General features: G+C 39.9%; 1 protein-coding gene across 8 annotated transcripts in view; it reads left to right on the forward strand.

Annotated features, from left to right (window-relative positions):
- The window catches only part of dlg3 (discs, large homolog 3 (Drosophila)), a 184,615-nt gene that overhangs the window by 107,010 nt on the left and 53,855 nt on the right, over positions 1-23,750 (forward strand). For 3 of the 8 annotated variants that reach the window (XM_077531147.1, XM_077531145.1, XM_077531149.1), the window contains 7 exons: positions 11,545-11,598; positions 12,243-12,293; positions 14,342-14,466; positions 15,626-15,795; positions 17,177-17,313; positions 18,775-18,919; positions 23,164-23,326. In XM_077531147.1, the coding sequence (XP_077387273.1) occupies positions 11,545-11,598; positions 12,243-12,293; positions 14,342-14,466; positions 15,626-15,795; positions 17,177-17,313; positions 18,775-18,919; positions 23,164-23,326 (845 nt within the window). Of the gene's footprint in view, positions 1-11,544; positions 11,599-12,242; positions 12,294-14,341; positions 14,467-15,625; positions 15,796-17,176; positions 17,314-18,774; positions 18,920-21,868; positions 21,888-23,163; positions 23,327-23,750 lie in introns of those variants that run through there. The other 5 variants (XM_077531150.1, XM_077531146.1, XM_077531151.1 and 2 more) reach the window with 4 other exon arrangements.

Consider the following 23,750-nt stretch of genomic DNA (forward strand, 5'->3'; position numbering starts at 1 on the left):
TATAAAATAAAAGCCACTATAATTGTTAGTTGTAGCTTAGCGGACTTTTGTTATTATATGGTTTTGTTCAACGTTTTGTTGTTAGTTTGAATAAAATGTTTAATTCTCCTTTTGTAATGTTTCAGTGCATTAAACTTGTACAAGTTGTAAACTTGTACTTGTAAACTTGTAAACAATGTAGCTTTTAATAAAGAGTTTAAAACACGCTTATCATTTGAACTCAGTGATGTTATTCATAAATCTCCCATTTTTTTTATTGCACAATATTATGTGGTCTCTATATCGCAAAGTGGATGCAAAAGAAAAAGCAGACAGTGGACATCAGGGCAACAATCGGAAGGATCATTTACTACAACTAAAAAGCATCAAGACCAAAAACGGAGAACTTCACATCGACTAGACTTAACATTTATGGCCTTAAAGTGTTTTTCATCCAAACACGCTAAATACAATAACTTTCCAACTGCATAGGCAAGTGTTGCAAACGGATGACCTCCTGTCCTAAAAGTGAACCCTTCTGATATTTAGCCTTGCGTTGTTTGACCTCTCGCAAGATTTGATGTCATATTCCCTTGGAAAATGTTGACTTTCAAATTGCTGTCGCTCATCAGGGCTTTGGGACTGCATTTGCATCTCATAACACGCCGCTACGCTTTCTGCTTGACTCATCCGCTATTAGCTATGACTTTATGGCCACATAGCCCCTTCCTTCAGCACCACTTGCATCATCTGCGGGGGTCCGACTGGCATGTTTGGCAACACTGGAGACTGAGCTGCCATGTTGAGGGGACCTCCGTGTGGTGTCGCTTCCTTCCCGTACTGTACACGACCTTGAAGAAGAAGGAAAGGGTTGATTGTGTAAAGCATTTTACACTTTGTTTTTGTTTCATGCGGTTGTAGTTTACAGTCGTGTGTAAAAGTGCACTACATCACAGTGAGAGGCGGCGTGTAATTGTTACTTCATTTATCAAGTGTAAAAGGAGTAGGAACACCTTCCTACTTGCTAGACAAAGTGAAATTTCTACAGAAAATTCGTGGGAATGCTAAAAGCTGAATCCTAATAAAGCAAGCGAGATTTGAACCAACGCACTTGCATGTCTGTGTAATGCCAAGCAAGTATTTAACATGTGAGCCAACTTAGCTTGTTGAAAATAATGGCTAAAGGTCTATTTATATGTAAAAGTGTTATCTGAAAGTACCGTCCATTCATTTAGATGGAAAAATTGAACTAAAGATAGCCAGTGGAAAAATGCCAAAAAAAAAAATAAAAAAATATAGCAATAGCGCTACCTAGCCATGCAGTACCCTCCAATTAGATGAAAAAGTGGAACTAAGATAGTTGGTATACATGTAATTACTTAGCATAATTGCCATGGATACATTTGCAATGTACAGTCGGAGGTGGAATTCGACAATACATTTTACCAAGTGCGTCACTGAGCAGTATCACAGAACTGGTACGGATGAGAAGTTGTATGTATGGAAGTGGGAAAGTGGGAAAGTTCAATGTCAGTCCCATTGAAAATGAATGGGGAAAAGTTGATATTTACCATTAAGTTGTGCGAATACTATAAGTTCTGTGAAATCAGGCGGTATATTCCCAAGATGGCGTGAATTTTTGAAGCAAACTGAAATTTGAATGGTGTAAACCGGAAGTATTATGGGGGAGTTATTATACGGCAAAAAAGTGTGGAGAATAAAAGCCGAATAACATGTGGGAAGGCTTTCAGCATTCAGAAGTGAAAAAAATGTCTGCATTGATTTATGAATTTTGCCATGGGAAATATCGAGCTAAGATTGGGAATGTGAAAAATAGCGTTGTTTCTAAGTTGTCATGAATGAGCCCAACAACAATAAAGTTGGGATGATTTGAATCTGTTATAAAATGTGAAAAAAAGGGCGGTTGGCATGCAAACTGTCTGCAGTCATTTCGGAATGTTGTCATGGAAAATGTGGAATATTCCAAAATCTAGTAATATGTGGGATGTGAAAAAATAGCATAAAATGTCCTGAATGAGCGGAACAGTTTGAAGTTGGAGTGGTTTAAATCAGTTGACAAATGCGGAATGAGGAGGTCAATATGTTAAGTGATGGCATTGATTTGGGAATGTCGTCTTGGGAAAAGTGCGACTATTGAGAATTTCAAAAATAGTTTTTATGATGGTGAGCGGAGAAGTTGTTGGAATGATTTCATATAGATATGAACATTTTGCAAAATAAAGCTTTTTGTTGGCGCGTCTGTGTGAAAGAGGAGAAACAGGAAGGCGAAGAGATGTGCTGCGAGGTGCAGCAGCAGGGGGATGCTGCAAGTAGGCCTGCTGGCCAATGCTGTGTGCAGGCAGCGGTTGCTATGGCAACACATTGATTATTTAACAATTGGCAATGAAGCCCGTGCCCCGCATTCTCTTCTGTGGGTGGCGTCGCCGTCTCCAGAGTCAAAGCACACATTTGCTGCACAATATGAGCTTGAATATTACGATTATTTATGTACTATTGCATATTTCTGTGTTGTCACTGCTTGTGGAGTTACTTTACAGTTGTCACGTCGACAGAAAGAGGTTCCCAAAAAGGCAGACCCAGAAAGGAAAATACAATTTAGAAATTTATTTACAGAAGAACTCGTGGAAAACCTTAACAGAAAGCGCTGGTAAACACAACCAGGATAAGTAAACAACAATTGCGAGCACAAAGGCTGGAGAAAAACACGAACCAAAAAATACTTGCAAAAGGCAAGGTACAAAGGAGTAACAGAAAACGCTTGCAAAAAGTATGCAAGGGAGTAAATACAAAATAGAACAAGGCAAATATGCCACCAATCAATTATCACCAAAAATGCCGTGGATATACTCACACGTAAATATAAATACAAACACAAGAACAATATCCAATAAGACTGACTATGAACGTTGCTATGAATCAAAAAGGGGTGCAGAGAATTCTTGTCGCTAGTAGCAGTGAGCAAGGAATAATCCGACAGTGGACTGCTGTGCCCGGAGTCCTTTTCAAGTCCACTAATTGATTAGTAAACACACCCCAGGTGTGGTGCTGGAGGAAACGCCCACTCACTATTGGGGAGGAGAAAAAACAAAACAGCACTGAGAGCAGGATCATGACAGTACCCTCCCCTCAACGGACGCCCCCTGGCGGACCACCTGGTTTTGACGGATGCGCCTCATGGAAAGTGCGCAGAAGCGATGGATCCAGGATCCAGGAGCGGGGAACCCACTGACGCTCCTCTGGCCCATAGCCCTCCCAATCGACCAGATACTGGAACCCCTTTCCCCGGCGCCTAGAGTCTAGAATCTCTTTCACAGTGTATACCGGGTCTCCATCAACCAGTCGAGGAGGTGGTGGCGGTGCCGCAGGAGGGTTCAGTGGGCTCGGAGTGTCTGGCTTGAGTAGGGACACATGGAAAACAGGATGGATCTTAAGGTTGGGAGGCAGGCGAAGTCTCACCGAAACAGGATTGACAACCGATTCCACTTCAAAGGGGCCGATGAAGCGGGGGCCCAACTTCCGAGAGCTTCCAGCCAAATGCAGGTCCCGGGTGCTCAGCCAAACGCGGTCCTTGGGCTGGTAGTTGGGTGCCGGGCGCCTCCGACGGTCTGCGATCTGTCGGTTTCGTGCTGCGGTTCGGGACAATGCTGCACGAGTCTCACGCCATACCTGATGGGCCCTCTTGAGATGCAGCTGCACCGAGGGTAGGTCCACCGTTCCCTCCTGGGACGGAAATAACGGTGGCTGGTATCCGTATGCAGACATGAACGGTGATCGACCTGTGGCAGTGGAGACAAGGGTATTATGTGCATACTCCACCCATGGCAAGTGCGAGGTCCAGGTTGTTGGATTTTGAAGGCATACGCAGCGGAGGGCTGCCTCAAGGTCCTGGTTAGCCCTCTCAGTTTGACCGTTCGTCTGGGGGTGGTATCCTGATGATAGGCTTGCGGTGGCTCCCAACACCCGACAGAATTTCCCCCACACCTGGGAGACAAATTGTGGCCCACGAGCAGACACCACGTTAAGCGGAAGTCCATGTAGTCGGAAAACGTGCTTGACCAGAAGCTGTGCAGTCTCCCAGGCTGATGGGAGTTTGACCAAGGCTACAAAATGGGCTAGCTTGGAGAATCGATCCACAACAGTCAAAATGACAGATCTTCCTCGGGATGTTGGCAGGCCAGTGACAAAGTCCATAGAGATGTGAGACCATGGTCGCGATGGGACAGGCAGAGGGCGGAGCAGACCTGCTGGCCTTTGGTGAGATGATTTTCCACTTGCACAGGCAGCGCAGGCTCCCACAAAGTCTGCGACGTCTCTCCGCATTTCAGGCCACCAGAATCTTTGTCCGAGAAGGGTTAGAGTCCGGTTTATCCCGGGATGGCAGGCGATCTTTGACTCGTGTCCCCACCGCAGCACCTCAGGACGTAAATTTGCTGGCACAAACAGCTTCCCAGTAGGGCACTCACCCGGAACCTGTGCACCCTCCAGGGCTTCTATGACCTTCCTCTCCACGTCCCACTGAAGGGCCCCCGCAAAACAATGTTCTGGCAGGATGGTCTCCGACCGCTGCTCATTGGCTGCTGGCTCATGAATGCGGGACAGAGCATCCGGTTTCTGGTTCTTGGACTCCTGGCGGTATGAGAGCGTAAAGCTGAATCGGGTGAAAAACATGGCCCACCTGGCTTGACGAGAGTTGAGTCTTTTGGCAGAACGAAGGTATGCCAGATTCTTGTGATCAGTGTAGATTGTGAATGGTTCCTTTGTTCCTTCTAGCCAGTGTCTCCACTCCTGTAATGCGAGCACTATAGCCAGCAATTCCCGGTTTCCCACATCATAATTTGCCTCGGCGGGACTCAGCTGCTTGGAGTAGGCACAGGGGTGGAGCCTCTGGTCGACCGGAGAGCACTGGGACAGGACAGCCCCCACTCCTGAATCGGATGCATCAACCTCGACCACAAATGGAAAATCAGTATTAGCATGAATCAAAACTGGTGGATTGGAAAACATTCGTTTCAGTTCCCTGAAGGCCTGTTCTGCACCCGAATTCCATTTAAAAGGCATCTTGCTTGATGTCAGACGTGTAAGGGGAGCGGCTTTCTGGCTATAGTTTCTAATAAACCGGCGGTAGAAATTGGAGAACCCCAGAAACCGTTGTAACTGTTTTCTCGTTGTTGGGGTTGGCCAGTCCACTACTGCTTGTGTTTTACCGGGGTCAGCCCGTAGCTGACCCCCTTCTACAATAAAGCCCAAGAACGGGACAGACGTAGCGTGAAACTCACACTTTTCCGCCTTGACATACAGTCGATTCTCTAATAATCTTTCAAGAACCAACCGCACATGTTGGCGATGTTCCTCTAGATCGCGGGAGAAAATAAGTATGTCATCAAGATAAACAAAGCAAAAAATATTCAGCATATCCCGCAAGACGTCATTGATAAGGCACTGGAACACTGCTGGGGCATTAGTTAATCCAAATGGCATAACAAGGTATTCGAAGTGTCCCAGGGGTGTCTTAAATGCTGTTTTCCACTCATCTCCTTCCCGTATTCTAACCAAATAGTACGCACTACGGAGGTCAAGCTTCGTAAAAATAGTTGCAGCCTGCAGCGGTGCAAATGCTGAATCCAACAAGGGCAGGGGATACTTATTTTTGACGGTAATTTCATTTAGGCCCCGGTAATCGACACATGGCCGTAAAGTCTTATCTTTCTTGTCGATAAAGAAAAATCCTGCCCCCACGGGTGATCTAGAAGGGCGGATGATACCAGCTGCCAAGGAAGTAGTGATGTATTCCCTCAAGGCTTCCCGTTCAGGTTGAGACACCTGATACAATCTAGAACTTGGTAGTGGGGTATTAGGAATCAAATCTATGGCGCAGTCGTAAGGTCGATGGGGGGGCAATGACTGTGCACGAGCTTTACTAAACACTTTCCATAAATCGTGGTATTCAGCTGGTACATTATCTAAGCAAATAGCTTCGGAGTTGGGGTCGACTGGCGGTACCGATCCACCATCGGCCGATTTCAGACAGTGAGTATAACAAAAAGGACTCCAGTTTTCTAAGGCGGGTTTTTCCCAGTCGATGTCTGGGTTGTGCAATTTTAGCCACGGCAACCCCAAAACAACAGGAGCAGCTCGAGAGGGCATAACAAAAAACCTAATTTGCTCCACGTGGTTACCTGAAAGTTTCAATACTAGTGGGCTAGTAATTAGACGAATTTCTGCCAGGAGACGCCCATTAAGATCCAATACTCTCTTTACTTAGCGTCTCCACAGGACAGTTCAGGGTCTCTACCATACACTCATCAATAAAACTGTCATCAGCCCCAGAATCAACCAGCGCAATTACTCTCACACTCTTTCCGTAGCCGGACACTTCTGACAGTTCTAGTCTCTTACTCTGTTGGCTTATGTTAGAGTCTTGACTTGGTTTGGGCTCTTCACACTCATACACACTGTTCATCGGTGGCTTGCGCCGACTGCCGGTTGCCTAGTTGAGTGGATTGATGACATTTGCGTGCTTGCCTCGCCTGGCAGGAAGCCACCTGGTGTCCTGATTGACCGCAGTAGAAACAAGCTCCTGCCAGGAGGCGCCATTGTCTCTCCTCATGGCGCAAACGACCTCCTTCTAGCTGCATTGGTTCCTCCAAGGCAGCAGGTGATCCCAGGGCGGCTGAGGAGTCGGTGTCCGGGGTGAGAGGACGTGCTTGATTGTCCAGGGGGGCACTCCCAACTGCGCCGAGCCGCTCTCATGCACGTTCCCTGCGCCGCTCCCTTAGTCGGTTGTCAAGGCGGATGGTCAGCGATATTAGTTCCTCCAAGTCCGAGGTATCGTCCCGCACTGCTAGTTCATCTTTAACTGCCGAGTTTAGTCCACGGCGAAACAGACAACATAGTGCTCGGTCATTGAAGCCACTCTCGGCAGCCAGGATGCGGAATGAAATAGAGTAATCCACCACCGACTGCCGCCCTTGCACCAAGTCCAGAAGCTGATTTCCAGCCTCCCTTCCCTTTACCGGGTGATCAAAGACACGTCTAAACTCCAAAACAAACGTCGGAAAGGAAGACCGGAGATCAGGTTGCGCATTGCTCACCGCCATAGCCCAAGTAGCTGCTTTGCCAGCCAAGAGACTCATTACAAATGCCACTTTAGCATTGTCCTGTGCATAAGTCAACGGTTGCTGGTCAAAAATAAGAGAGCAATGATGCAAAAAAGTACCACAACTTCCAGGTTGTCCATCATACCTCGGCGGGTGGGGCAAAACGGGCTCTCTAACAGTGACGAAGGGCGAAGACGCCCCAACTGTGGTCTTGACAGGGGCTAAGTGCTCACACCGGGAACACAATTCATTTAACTGGCCAGCTAGCCTGCTTACAACATTCTGAAGCTCAACCAAGGAGGCTTCGTTTTGCCCAACCCGTCTCACTTGGCTGTCCAAAGCGCATCTCACCTTTACTGGGTCTACGGGATCCATGGTGGTCGGATTATTCTGTCACGTCGACCTCAGTCGACAGAAAGAGGTTCCCAAAAAGGCAGACCCAGAAAGGAAAATACAATTTAGAAATTTATTTACAGAAGAACTCGTGGAAAACCTTAACAGAAAGCGCTGGTAAACACAACCAGGATAAGTAAACAACAATTGCGAGCACAAAGGCTGGAGAAAAACATGAACCGAAAAATACTTGCAAAAGGCAAAGTACAAAGGAGTAACAGAAAACGCTTGCAAAAAGTATGCAAGGGAGTAAATACAAAATAGAACAAGGCAAATATGCCACCAATCAATTATCACCAAAAATGCCGTGGATATACTCACACGTAAATATAAATACAAACACAAGAACAATATCCAATAAGACTATGACTATGAACGTTGCTATGAATCAAAAAGGGGTGCAGAGAATTCTTGTCTCTAGTAGCAGTGAGCAAGGAATAATCCGACAGTGGACTGCTGTGCCCGGAGTCCTTTTCAAGTCCACTAATTGATTAGTAAACACACCCCAGGTGTGGTGCTGGAGGAAACGCCCACTCACTATTGGGGAGGAGAAAAACAAAACAGCACTGAGAGCAGGATCATGACAACAGTATGTACAATTTGTTTCATGTCTGCCTTCAGTTTAAGGAGACAAAGCCATATCTGCTGGTTTTAGCTATGTATCATTGGATTGGAGCATTTTCTCATACCACAACCTTATAGGGACTGACCAATAGTAGCAATTTAGGGAAAAAGTTTATTAAAGAGATACTTGACTCATTGAGCCATTTTCAGCAGTAAAAAGTGAACATTTTTTTCTACAATTAATGTGGTACCTTCATTTTTTTTTTTCATGTACAATTTGTACATTTAAAAAGTAATTTTTCTACTTGCTGTCGACTGATGATGACATCACCTGTGCTGAGGAAGTCAATCATGGCTCAGTTTAGTGGCCAAACCCAGAAAACAGGTGAGCCATGATTGGCCGTTACCTACTTCCTCAGCACAGGTGATGTCATCATCAGTCGACAGCAAGTAGAAAAATTACTTTTTCAAGGTATTAATTGTACATGATGATAATGAAGTTATCAAATTAATTCTGGACAAAATATTAGCTTTTCACTGCTGAAAATTGTTCAGTGAGTCAAGTATCTCTTTAAATTGACCAAATTTGAACATAGCGTCCTTTTTACAATATACAGGCAAGTCCAATTTTGAAGTACGTGCCTGAGCGTAGTACCATGTTGTGCCGCTGAGCTCTACGGGAATAGATGTATCTTAGCCATAGCAGAGCGTAGATGTAGCTGTTGAGTGCTAAGTTGAAAATCAATGCTAATTTCCAATATTAGCATTATATGTTAGCTAGCAGGCTTTCCTTATTCTATGGTTTGGTTGAACATTTTGAGCGTTAATTATTATTATGTAGTACCATGTTGTGCCACTGAGCTCTATGGGAAGAAATGTAGCTTAGCATACATAGCATAGCGTAGATATAGCTGTTGGGTGCTAAGTTTAAAATCAATGCTAATTGCGAATATTAGCATATATGTTAGCTAGCAGGCTTTCGTTATTCTATGGTTTGGTTGAACATTTTGCGTGTTAATTATTATTTGTGGTACGCTCTTGTTTGTTTGTGAAGATTTATATGTACATAACATCTCTATGCTAATTTCTGTTAGCCTATCATGGGTGTTTCGCATTGTGTGTTAGCATTAAACTAGCATGATTTTGCTCGCAATAATAACTAGCGTGATTGCGCAGTATGGTTTGGTTCAACATTTTTGGAGAGTTGAACAGATGCGAATGTAATTAATAATTAACCACGTTTAAACTAAAGCATATGGAAGGAATAAAGGTATTTAAAAACATGGAAAATGTTTTTTGTCTCAAATTGGTAGTTTTTCACCTATGTTGGTGGTTGGGGAACGTCAACAAAGGTTCACTATGTACCAATTGAAGTAAATATTAGAGTTTTTATTGTGTGTTCTTGCTAGTCAATCCACATTTTAGTTGCAGTCAACCACTGGTTCAGTGTTGAATTTATAACTTTCTTGGCAATAATCCACATTCTTTAAAAAATAAAATAAAATCTAGTTGCTCAGATCAATGTCTCCAGCCTGAGGATTGTGTGTGTGTAGCCTGGCGCATGTGCAACCTGGATTGCCATCAATCTGCGAAATGCCGTTGACTTGACCGCCGTAATCCTTAACCTACTTCCCATCAAAGGATTATCCAGATGCCGTAAATTGCTATTTGGCCCTCCGTGGCCTTACTGGAGCACAGACGGCCAAAAAAAAAAGTGCGCTAAGATTTAGTGCTTGTCGGCTCACGTGCTCTCAAATTGAGCGTATTCGTCTTCCTCGGGGGCGGCCCGCGGATAAAAGTGGACAACCGTTCGAGCAACCGAGTGGGGAGGAGGGCGCTAATCCGCCTCTAATCCCAGGTACTTGACTTGTTTGCTCAGTGTTAAACAAACGCATGTTGAGATTACTTGTACTGAGATTATTTTGTGTGTTTTTTTGTTTGCTTGTTATGTCAGATGGTGATAGGCAGCTTACAAGATTGCTGCTGTTTTATACCACTGGTGGATTGACTTAGTGCCTTACAGACCATCTTCTGGGTTTCTGGGTTTACCGACACCCTATTACTTTCTTGACTACAAATCCCATGGTGCACCTGCAGCTGCTTTTGTTTTGTTTTGTTTTGTTTTTAGCCAACAAATGATACAATTTGTGTGTAATTCTACTTTTACTATTTGGTCGGTTAATCTTTCATCTTTGTTGTTGCAAAATAAATTGCAACTTAATCGTTCATCTTTAAGCTTTTGATCAGGTGATTACTTATAAGTTATAGCCATGCGATAGTCAAAATGTTTTCTCATGCAGTCACATGAGCAGCTACACACTTTTCCCAGTAGTTAATAAACAACGCTAACTACATCCAGGCAGAATATATTTCTACTTCCTGTTGCTTCCAATATGTTTGTGCAGTATGATTAATTTATTTTATTCATTTGTATTTTACATGATATGATATTAATATAGGATTGAGGCGAAAGCAAGGCTTGCTGAAAAATATTAATCATCACCACCATCGTCATCATCATCATCGTCATCATTTTCGTTTTTGTGCTGACTTATTTTATAAGATTAGGAATCAAATCAATTAAAAAAAAAAAAAAAACTGTTAAATGTATATGTAAAATATTTATTTTAAATTAGATTATTTATAATTAATTAACCAATTTATTTAAAATGACTATATTTCTTTATTGATATATTATTTATGATAGCATTAGAAACAATATGTTTGATAAATGTATAAAAAATAAAAATAAATATTACCTTTTTTAAAATGCAGTCTGTTTTTATTTTGCTAATATTTTTTGTTGAATTATTCACAGTATATAAAAAAATGGCTCTCTTTTTAGTTTACTAATACTTTTTAAATAATAAATTGTTACTTTAAATTAATTTAAAAAAAATCTGTATATGTAAAATAAATAATTTATTTTATTATGTTGCTATTCTATACAATAAATCAACCAAATATTTAACATTATGTTACATTTAATATTTTTAAAAAAATGCTCAAATTGCTTATTTATTTTCTGTTTTGTTTCATGTATAACAAATTAATTAACCAGTTATTAATTAAAATCAGTTGAAAATATAGTTTAAAATTGTTTTGTTTTTTTTAAGATTTGTGTTGTTTGTGATATTTTCTATTTATTTTGCAATCAATTTCCCAAAAATTTGATTCTAAAATATTTGTAAATGTTAATTGAAAAAATATTACATATATTTTGCTATTATTATCTCATTAAAAAGCGCAAACGTTTGCCCAGTGGTTAAATGCGCGTGCGTGCGTGTGCTTGTTGGTGTTGTGTGGGCCCCTGTGGTCATTTTCAGCCCCTGGCACCTTCCCGGCACGTCTTAAACCCTGTCTCACCCACCCACCCACCTCCGGTGGGGGGAGTGGCCTGCCGGCTTCACTTGGCTGCCATGTGATAATTTGTGTGCGTGTGCATGCGCCGTCATCCGCTGAGATAATGTGTATCTCTTCATATTCACAGGCCAACCCTCCCCCCATCATTGTCAACGCAGACTCACTAGATGCAGGCCCTTATGTAAGTATCTCCTCCCTCACTCGCTAACTCGCCCGCCCGCTCACACTCTCTCTCTCTCTTCTCACACGTCCTCTGTTACCACGTGTGCATGTGTGTGTGTAGATGTTTGCCATGTGGACATCCGCAGCCATTATCCATTTGACCTTTGACCTCGCCTTTTGTTTTGCCAGGGCGCGCCGCATTGCACATTTTATTTTCGTGTCACGTTCGAGATGCGGAATGAAGTCCAAATGGGATTGAAACTGAAAAATAAAATAAAATCTGCTCCAAGGTGTGTTCGTAATCCCGTTAGTGTTCAAAAATGTGAGAGCGTTTTTGCCGGAAGGTTTTGGTGAACGATGCTGCCTTGACATACGACTGGCCCCATTTCCGTGTTTAGATGATTTTGTATTTTTATTTTTTGGCTCGGGCTTGTGAACAAAACAAAAAAGCAGCAACAACAAAAAAGCTGCAGTTTGACAGATAGTGAAGAGATTTAGACGTTGCGTATTCACCACCCACCTAAGCTCACATAATGCAAAACTCCATTGGCGCGCTAGCAAAACTAGCGTCAGTTTTCGGGTAGTTTTGCGGTGCGTTTGTAGAATACAAGCCATCTTTGCTAAGCTTTTTTTCTTTTTCTTTTTTCTTCTCGTGTGTGACAGGTGAACGGCAGCGATGGCATGTACAAGTATGAGGAGATCATCTTGGAGAGGGTAAGTCAACTCAGTTTTTTTTTTTTTTTGCCTTTATTCTAAATTGCTTAATATTGCAAGTGTGTTTTGCAGACTTAACCGTACTCCTTTACGGAAGCGTATTGCATTCACTTGAAAAAAGAGAAAGAAAAAACCTCCTGTTTTTCTGACTAATTCTTTGGGGGACCTTTGTTTTTTTTCATTATTATTTTTTTTTTCTGTTTTACTGAATATTTTTTTCTGTCCTAATTTTTTTTTCAAAAAACAGGGAACAAAAATATCCAGAAAAATAAGAGGAAAAAATTACTCAGAAAAACAGGAGGGAAAGAATTATTCAGAAAAACAGGGGGAAAACATTTTTCATAAAACAAAACAAAAAAAATGCAAAAAAAACAGATCACTAACTTCTGTTTTTTTCCCTGAGTTTTTTATTTTTATTTTATTTTTTATTTTTTTAAACCTCTGAATTCCAAGTGACTTGTCGCAGACCACTGACCTGTATATATGACTGGATAGCTGATAGCCCATACACCCCGTTGAAGTCACAGGACGGCCATCTTGTTACTCCCACGTCACGAGCAGACTACTGTATAAACTATAAGGTCTATGTACAGGTGAGACATATACAGCTCGTAGGCAGTTAGTATAAGGCCGGAGGTGGGGTGGGGGGGTTTGTGTGATTTATTTATTTATTTATTTTCCTTGTTACAAAATAGTGACCGCCAAGTGTTTTTTGTAATTCTTTTCTGCTTTTTGGAATATTTCTTTTCCTTTTTTTGGAATAATATTTTTTTAATGTTTTTTGGGGGGTGATAATTGTTTTTATGTTTTTTGGAATAATGTTTTCCCCCTTTTTTTTCTGAATAATTTTTTTCCCTGTTTTTCTGAATATTTCTTTTTTTTTAATAAAATATTCAGTAAAACAGAAAAACAAATTTTCAAAAAACAGAAAAAAAAATACTCAGAAAAACAAAGCTCCCCAAAAAATTAGTCATAAAAACAGGAGATATTTTTTCAAGTGAATGCAATACGCTTCCGTATTTCTTTGATATAATAATGTAAAGAAATGTACTGTACATATATATTTTTTACTTTTGTAAATAACATTCCAGCTATTTTCTCCTAATATTGCAAATATTTACTTACCAGTACTTACAAAAAATATCTTACTTTTTTTCCTCATAATATTATAAATTCATTGTCTTTTAATAAAAGTTTTACTCTTTACTAGGGATGTAACGATATCCAAACATCACGAAACGATAATTATCACGATATTGTGGGGAGGTTGGTGATACAAAAAAAAGGTCACACAATATTGTGCTTTTGTACATTACAGCAATTAGAAAAATATTGCAAATATTATATATAAAAATATATAAATATAATATGTATATTGAGGCAGTTACTTGCTAATGAAAGCACACATCGAGTTCCTCCACATATTGACTTGCTTCACAAGCAAATTCCATTCCCCTTCATCTGACCATTAATGTGGATTTTAAACATAGAAGGGCCAAAACATGCCCTATGAAAATTAAACTGCACCAAAAAAAACTAGCCACCAGAGGGTGCTAGAATTGCACAAATGGAAATCAAGCCGACTTTTTTTATTTTTTTTTTATTTTATTTTTTTTTTATTTATTTTTTTACAGATGTGCTGCTTTTAATATCGTGACATGACGACGAAGACAATATATTGTGGCAGTTTTAATATCGCGATATCACAATATTGCCGTTGTCATCCCTGGTATTTATGTGTGCTTTTATTGTGGTTAAGTGATAAATTTCTTCACATAATCTATTGCAAATTTATTTGTATCAAATGAAGTATTTACAAATTGTTGCGTAATATTGCAACGCTAATCTCATAAAGTTACCACTCTAAGATAAATTTGTTGTTACTATTGCAACTATTTTCTTGTAAAATGTTGTAAAAGTAATACAATATTAGCTCATTATTTATTATTTAATTGTTAAACAATCTTGCAACTGTTTTCATAGTTAAATGACCTGATTATTTATGTATGTATTTATTTATTTATGTATTTATTTATTTATTTTTTCAGGGCAACTCGGGCCTGGGTTTCAGCATCGCGGGAGGTATCGATAATCCGCACATTCCCGACGATCCGGGGATCTTCATCACCAAGATTATTCCGGGAGGAGCAGCCGCCATGGACGGAAGGCTTGGGTAATGCCGCCTTAACTTCCTACGCTAACATACTTATTACTTCATTTGCACTATTGCATTATCAGAAAATGATTACTTTCTCCTTCTCGTCTTGAAACTTTATCCTCAAATATGTGTTTATTGTTAAAATTGCAATTTAAATGATCAAATTTCTTATTTCGCCTGAATCTTAAACGTTCATTATTGTGCAATTCCGATTTTGTTTTCATAAAACTACTATTTTGGCAACTTTATGTGTATAGCACATTTTATACACTCAATCAAAAGCGCAACACCTGAAAGCATTTTCAAACAGAACTTCAAAAGACTCCACTCCTTTGGGCAACTTATTCCATTTGTGTGCAGCATAACAGCTACAAGCTGCTTCACAATGTTTGCTTTGAAGCCTGGGCTCCGTTAAATTTATTCAGAGCTGTAGTGGTTTAAATTCAGTTCGAGCAATATTTTAAGTTTATTGTAGAACTTTACTACTTTAGTAACTGCGCTTAAAGCTTTTTTACCGACTTTCGTGTAATATTAAATATAAATAAAATATTTCCCTCAGCAAGCCGCGGTGTGCGTATCCTGGAGGTCCTTTGCGTTTTCTGAGATATTTGTGATGATGATGATTAGGGGTGTTAAAAAAAATTGATTCGGCAATATATCGCGATACTACAGCACGCAATTCTCGAATCGATTCAATAGGCGGCCGAATCGATTTTTTAACATCCATTTTTGATGGAAAAATATTCAACAAAACGTCTAACTTTCATACCTTAAGCATGTAAGAATGTTATATTAATGGAACATTAAGCCTTAATATTTTATTTCAACGCTGTTCAAACATGAAAAATGTTACAACCTGTCTGTTAAATACAGTGGCTCACAGTTCTCAGACTGAAGTTTCAGATCAATAAATAATACATTTTCATACATATCTTACAGTGTACATGTACAAGTTTACTGAATGGTATTTTCTAAATTTGAGTAAAAAAATCGCAACAATCAACTTGTAAATTCATATCGGGATTAATCGGTAGCGAATCGAATCATGACCTATGAATCGTGATACGGATCAAATCGTCAGGTACTAGGCAATTCACACCCCTAATGATGATGATGATGATGATGACGATGATGACAATGATGATGATGACAATCACGTAACACATTTCGGCAGTGTTAACGACTGCGTGCTGCGCGTGAACGACGTGGACGTGTCAGAGGTGGTCCACAGCCGGGCGGTGGAGGCCCTGAAGGAGGCGGGGCCGGTGGTGCGCCTGCTGGTGAGGCGGCGGCAGGCTCCGCCCGAGACCATCCTGGAGGTCAACCTTCTCAAAGGGCCCAAAGGTAAGCACGCACACGCAACAACCACTTGAGCTTGTGGGAATGCAAATGTCGAGAAACTGCCCCAAGGCGTTTTGTTATTTAGAATTTTAGCTCTATAAATATGTCAGTAATATATTAGTTGCATCAGACTACGTTTTGGCTTTATCGTGGCTACTTTTGAGCAAATAAAACTAACCAATTAATTGGGCAACTGATTAATTGTTCAATATAATTTCTCTGAAAATTGACAATTTTTTTTCCCAACATTTTTTTTACATATAAATACTGTTAATTATAATGAGAATAATGATGTCCAAAGTTATATTTTCCATCAGATGACAGCATATCTTTAACTCTAATAATAAGAAATAATTCAAAGAAATTAACATTATATGATGTACATCGGGGCGGCACGGTAGTCGAGTGGCTAGCACGTCCGCTTCCCAGTTCTGAGGTCTCCGGTTCGAGTCCAGGCTCGGACCTTCCTGGGTGGAGTTTGCATGTTCTCCCCGTGCCCGCGTGGGTCTTCTCCGGGTACTCCGGTCTCCTCCCACATTCCAAAGACATGCATGGCAGGTTAATTGGGCGCTCCGAATTGTCCCTAGGTGTGCGTGTGAGTGTGGATGGTTGTTCGTCTCTGTGTGCCCTGCGATTGGTTGGCAACCAGTCCAGGGTGTCCCCCGCCTACTGCCCAGAGCCAGCTGAGATAGGCGCCAGCAGCCCCCGCGACCCTTGTGAGGAATAAGCGGTCAAGAAAATGGATGGATGGATGGATGATGTACATCTTGAGTCTCAGCAGACCTTTTCTAGAAGTGGAAGCTCCCTCTAGTGACTGTAGTAAGAAGTGCACAATTAAGGGGAGAAAAAAAATGATGCTGAGAAATAAATTCCAACCTGCCATTGTGCAAACAAGCTGGAATTTGAAGGGTTAAAATGAACATGAATTAATATTTTATTCATTGGTGTAAAAAAAAAGAAAAAAAAAGTGATTTTATTCAGCAAAAATTACAACTTTATTCAAGTAAAATTTTAATTGTATTTTTAAAATATTTTGCTCTTTAAAAATTAATACTTTGAATTAAAAAACATCTCCATGATGATTTTTATCCTTGAATATAAACGGTTTCTTTTAATATTACATTATTCTGTTAAATATTATATTCTCATCATATTTTGATTTTATTTTTCTAACTATATTGTGTCATTAACAATCATCTATTCAGAAAAGTATTTAGGTAATAAATTTTTTTTCTTAAATGTTGTAATTCTCATGAACACAATTGCATTACTGTATAATCTCGACTTGTGTACCTGTGTACCTAATAAAGTGTCGACACAATTCAATGGAATAGTCCATCAATAATAATGATAAACATTTTTCTTCCATGTTAATCTTCATCAGGACTGGGATTCAGCATTGCCGGAGGGATCGGCAACCAGCACATCCCGGGCGACAACAGCATCTACATCACCAAGATTATCGAGGGCGGAGCCGCCCAAAAAGATGGACGGCTGCAGACGGGAGACCGCCTGCTCGCTGTAAGACCCTCGTCACATTTCGGTTGTAATTCACACATGGGGTGAAGTGGGGGGGGTATTGAGATGCCCTGGGCAAGGAGAGCCACAAATCTTCACCACAAGATAATCACTCAGGATAGTCTTATCAGCCATCATAAATATTGGACTGGTTCAAGATTTACCTATCAAATCCAGCAAAGGCCAGATTATAAGATGTCTCCAAAAGATTATCCTGAGCTAGGATAGTGACGATATATCGATATCACGATAAATCGTGATACTTTGTCTCCCGATAGATTATTGATACGCCTACGCAAGTATCGCGATATTTGTAGTTAATAACAAGCCACTACAGGACTGTCTCAGAAAATTTGAATATTGTGATAAAGTCCATTCTTTTCTGTAATGCAATTAAATAAACAAAAATGCTATACATTCTGGATTCCAACTCAACTGCAATATTGCAAGCCTTTACTGATTATGGCTTACAGCTTAAGAAAACTCAAATATCCTATCTCAAAATATTAGAATATTTCCTCAGAGCAAGTAAAAAAAAATGCCATAATCAGCAATATTAAAACAATGAAAACAATATTAAAACAAGGCTTGCAATATTTCAGTTGATTTGTAATGAATCCAGAATGTATGACATTTTAGCTTATTTAATTGCATTACAGAAAATAATGGACTTTATCACAATATTCTAATTTTCTGAGCCAGTCCTGTATAACAGCTCCATTGTTCATGACTTATTGAGCAATTACTTGGCGGGCCAGTAGGGGGAGTGCCTCATCAGAGTGGCGGGGAAATGGAAGGAAGTCTTCAGGCAAAGAAGACACATTAGCTTAGTTTTTATTATTCTTATTATTATTATTGTTATTATTATTATTATTATTATTATTATTATTATATTACAGTATTTATTTAAATTTTTTATTATTAGTAGTATTTTTTATTTATATTTTTATATATTATATTACATTTGTATTGATATTATATTTATATATATTATTTTTATTATGATTTTTTAAATTATTTTTTATTTTTATGATTATTTTTATTAGTATTTATTGCTATTTACTTATTTTATATTATTATTATTATTATTATTATTATTATTCTATGATTAGTTTTACCATAGATTATCATGGATTTATTACCTGAGCAATATATTGATAATCGCGGTATCGTTTTATCGTAAGATAATCGTTATCGTGAGGCTTGTATTGCATATCGTATCGTATCATATCGTGAGGTAGCCAGAGGTTCCCACCCCTAATCCTGAGTGATTATCCTGAGTGCTATGTTGAACGTTATCGTTCCTCCTTGAAAACCGTCTGACACCAATTTGGTGTAATTATTGGCATGTGTGTACGCCACCGAACGATTGTCAATCCCAACTGTTTTATGAGCAAATCAGGGAATGAGAAAAAAATAAATAAATCACGCTTCACACCACAAGATAATTGTTTCCTGATTCAGGTGAACAACATCGTGCTTCAGGACGTGCGTCACGAGGAGGCGGTGGCCGCCTTGAAGAACACGTCCGATATGGTTTACCTCAAGGTGGCCAAGCCGGGACCCGTGCACCTTAATGACATGTACGCCCCGCCCGACTATTCCAGCAGTACGTATTTACTTTTTCCTCTTCTTCTTCTTCTTCTCTTTTGCTTAATAGTAGGGATAGTCACTATTCTGATGTCTTTTATCTATTTATTATGCTGATTATAAAATCAAATTAAATGTAATGTTGTATGGATACAAGAGTTACACACTTTGAAAAACATCCCAACCTATTACAAATAATGTCAAATTTCATTCACTTGTCTAATTTATATATTATATATGATGTTTATTCTATTAATTTAATATGACGTGCAATTATTCTGACACGTTTTTGCTTCGACTTGCAAGCAAAAACTTCAAATCCAAACTACATAACTCGGCCTTGCTAAAGTCCGCTAGCATAATGCTAATACTCAATGCAAAACAGCATAGAGGAGCTAACGAATAGCACCGATGGTGTGGCGTTATAAACCTTTATGCAACTGATATTTAAACTTGGCTGAGATTGGCTGGCAACCAGTTCAGGGTGTACCCTGCCTACTGCCCGAAGAGAACTGGGATAGGCTCCAGCATCCCCGTGGCCCTTGTGAGGAGTAAGCAGTTACAAAAATTGATGGATGGATACTTAAACTTGGTGATAAAACACTTGTAGAAAGACAACATAATAATACTCACAGACATGTATTCTTTATCCTCTGTGATGAATGACTAATGCCACTGTGACCTCCATGCATATTAGTATGTCTGCATTATGCTGCAAAAAATCTGTCAAAACTATTGATTTTTTTTCCCCCCAATATATTTGTTTTTGTTTTTTTATAATGAAGGACAGTATTATGTACTGCTATTTTTCTTATTAAAAACATAATTTAATGATTTTTCAGCCTTAGTGGAGGTCTGTTCATGACTTATTATTATTATTATTATTATTATTATTATTATTATCATTATTATTATTATTATTATTATTATTGTTATTGTTATTATTATTATTATTGTTATTATTCCACACAGAATAAGGATTTGTCAACCTTCTGTCATCTAGTCTTTATTTTATTTTTATTATATCTTGTTTATTTTAATTTATTTTACTTATTTATTTTATCGTCCTATACGGCGCTAGCATAGGAAGACAAAAAAAAAAAGAAGCTACGTTATTTGTCGTAAGCAAATTATCATTTGTTTTTTGTACCAATTAAGTGAAATTGGATCAACAACACGTTAAAACACACGGTGGGGGGAAATAAACGCTTGCTCCAAATGTGTTCCTTCTCAAACAAAGACCCACTTCTCGACTTTACATAAATGTAACATTACGTAACACGATGGGGTGACTCTTGTAAATAATAAAATACGGCATTTGTTATCTTGAAGAGCGATGAACCTGCATCCATTTCTTGCATCGGATCGCTGCTCTCTTGCCCAAAAACGCCCGAGACACCCACATCGTGACTACTACACGCACACGCACACACAAGCAATTCTTCCCACAGCAACAACAAGCTGAGTTCTCTGCCTCCCACTGAGTGTGGCCGCTTTCTCACATCCCACCTGTGCACGGGAGCCCACAATCTCCAGGCGAAGTGGCTCCAAATTCTTTCTTACACAAGCCATTTAGTAAGCACGCTGGCTTTTACACTCCGTTTTTGTCGCACATGCTGACATGATCCGGATTCAAAGTGGAAAAAGGTCAATCATGGATGTGGGATTTTTTTTTACGAACAAATGAATAGATTTTTTTTTTATAAAAGTGAACCCCTCCAATGTTGATGGTTAAGAATTTCTGATTATCTTATGACTGGATTTGGGGGAAATTCAAAGTATAGAATGAAATCGTTTTGTCATTATGATTTCATACTTTCATTTGATGGGCATTGTGCCACCCCTGGTTTGCGCCTTGGCCACCAGAGGGCAGTATAATACCTACTTACTGCACATACTCCCTATCTACGTGATGATGAAACACAGAAGAAGACAATCGCTTATGTTGTTGTGGGAATTCTCACATATGTTATTCGGCTTTTTATTCTCCACACTTTTTTGCCGTGAAATGACTCCCACGTGATACTTTCGATTTATACCGTTCAAATTTCAACTTGCTTCAAAAATTCACGCCATCTTGGGAATATATCATCTGATTTCACAGTAATAACAGTATTCGCACAATTTAATGTTAAATATAAACTTTCCCCCATTCATTTTCAATGGGACTGACTGGAAGCGAGTTGAAGTCCCACTTTCCACGCCCACTTCCATACATACAACTTCTCCTCATTACCAGCTCTGTGATACTGCTCAGTGGCACACTTGGTAAAATGTATTGTCGAATCCCACCTCCGACTGTACATTGCAAATGTTTCCATGTTGATTATGCTAAGTGATTACATGTAAAGCAACTATCTCAGTTCCACTTTTCCATCTAAATGAATGTTAGTACTGCTATCAATGCTTGTTCCCTTAGCACTTCTCATTACATGTTAGTAGGGCTGTCACTAACGACTTTTTTTTTTAAATCGACTCGACTTCTCATATTTTTAACGACTAATCGACTTTATTATTATTATTATTATTATTTTATTTTAATTTTATTTTTTTTTAAAGATTTGAGGCAAATGTTGAACATGTGTTGAATTGAGTGGATAATCTGTATATAAAATCCATTGTTCCTTATATTTCCTGTACAATAATAGTCTTCAATTTAGTCTAACTGCGGTGCGCCCACACGCAGCCACGCACGCACGCACGCACACACACACAACTTATTCATGCCCTTCCCTTCATTTCAGTGTTGTATGCTCATTAAAACACAGGCGATGGTGGTTGTTTGTTTGTTTGTTGTTTGCCGTGACCAGCAACTGATCACCGAGTGTTATTTTGTCACGCCGATGGGATTTTTATTTTTTTTGTCACGCTGAGGGTATTTATTTATTTATTTTTAACGCCGAGGGGAACAAGCTCTTCTTTCGCGACCAAGATGACGTGGCTTTACGATTAAAGCTGTGTTTTGTGAGGGGGGTTATTCTGTCACGGTGAGTGGAAAAATGGAAAAACTTTGCCTATGTTGCCGTGAAACGCAAAGCTAACTCCCAGTGCAATGTGTTTGACTCGCCAAAACCGCCATCACGACGCCGCAGCGAACTGGTCGTGCACATTTGTTTTATTCATATACGCTTGTGAATGTCTATAAGCAATCGTGGTATTCACAGCAGGCCAAGAATTTTCGTTCCGAGTGTTCACGGCAAAATAACACTCGCAGGAGATTTGCTGGTCACAGCAAAATAAATAACTGCTGACTAATAGAAAGTGACTGTCACACAATTAAGCAGCTGCCAAGTGCCACACGAGGGAGCGAACTAAATGACAATATTACAAGTATTTCTGTAACATTATTGTCGTGTTTACCTTTGTCTATCCGTGACGCGCTGAATCCATGTTATTGCTCCGGTATCCATTAACCGTGGCGTCGATTTGGCCGCCCTATTCACTTGGCAGTCATGCCGCTGTACTGATCCATGAGCGTTTAAAAGTCCTAGTGTATCTTTGCAGCTTTTACAGACTTTTTGAGGGTTGTTGTTCACCTCACCAAGCAAACTTGGCAGTAATAACGTGCATGGTGGCTTGGTGACTCCGATTCAAAGTCGTGCTTCTTCCTCTCCCAAATGTTTAGAAGAGCCTGTACCTCTGTCCTCTTATCCATTCGCATTTCCTCCATTTTAAAATAGTGCAACCAATGAGGACATAATCTTAACTAATAAATATTGTAAATACTGTAAAAGTGTACATGTACGCTTGCAGTAAAAGAACTGTATGCGCAGTTAGGCTAATGGCTGCTGTGCAACACACCTCCAAATTCAAACAACCAATCAGACCAACCAAACAGGAATCATTTAAAAAATAAATAAATAAATAAATATTGCTCTGTCCGCCTTCTTCTCACTGAAGTTTGCAACACACTGCGCGGCGGCATAAAAGGTCCGTGAGAAACATGGACGGCGACGGCGCAAACATGGTTCTGGGCGGAGCGTCGACTTAAATTTTTCCAGTCGACCTATTTTTAAAGTCGACCTAGTCAACTTGGTCAACTTTTTTTCCCAGCCCTACATGTTAGCATTAAGCTAATGGACTTTCACGAGACATTTACATGGTATGTTTAGATGCATAAATTTCAATGTTTGATTCTTGCTATTTTATGTTTGTTTATAATGTGGATTGGCAGTTTTTCTTTTCTTTTTTCTCTTGCTCCTTTTTGACTAACTTCCTGCATGTCCCCTATGGTGTAATCATTCTCGCTTTTCCCCACTACTGGCCTGGCCCTCCCCCCAGCCTTCCCCACCATGGTGGACAACCACGTGAGCCACAACTACATGGGTGCCATGGAGCCCAAGCCGCCCTACCCGCCGCCCCAGGTCACCCCGTCCAGGTACTCGCCCGTCCCCCGACACATGCTTGGGGAGGAAGACTTCACCAGGTAAGTCGCTGCACATGGAAAACCACTTATTACATTCTCCATATCCAGTTGAAGCTCCATGTACTAGTATGCCCGTTTCAGTGCACTAGTAGAATGACATATAGCGCATGACATTTCTGCGCACTAACTTTGCCACAATAGAAGGACAATTGCATGTTACTAGTTAGGCCAAACTACTAGTACGCTTGCTGGTACTACTAGAAGGGTCCATCCAGGAAGTAGTGCCTTCGTGCGTGACATATGCCTACTAGTACTAGTACTTTACTAGTACTACATAGTTGTTTAGTGGTTTAACTCTGTGATAGGAGGCCGAAAGTGGCACTATTATCTGTGGGGAAAAAAATCCTACTAGTGTGCAGAAATGCCATATATTAGTGGCGAGCAGAAGTCGTTCTACTAGCGTGACACTAGTCGATGAATGACA

This window comes from Festucalex cinctus, chromosome 9 (genome assembly GCF_051991245.1).
Source record: "Festucalex cinctus isolate MCC-2025b chromosome 9, RoL_Fcin_1.0, whole genome shotgun sequence".
NCBI classification, from domain to species: Eukaryota; Metazoa; Chordata; class Actinopteri; order Syngnathiformes; family Syngnathidae; genus Festucalex; species Festucalex cinctus.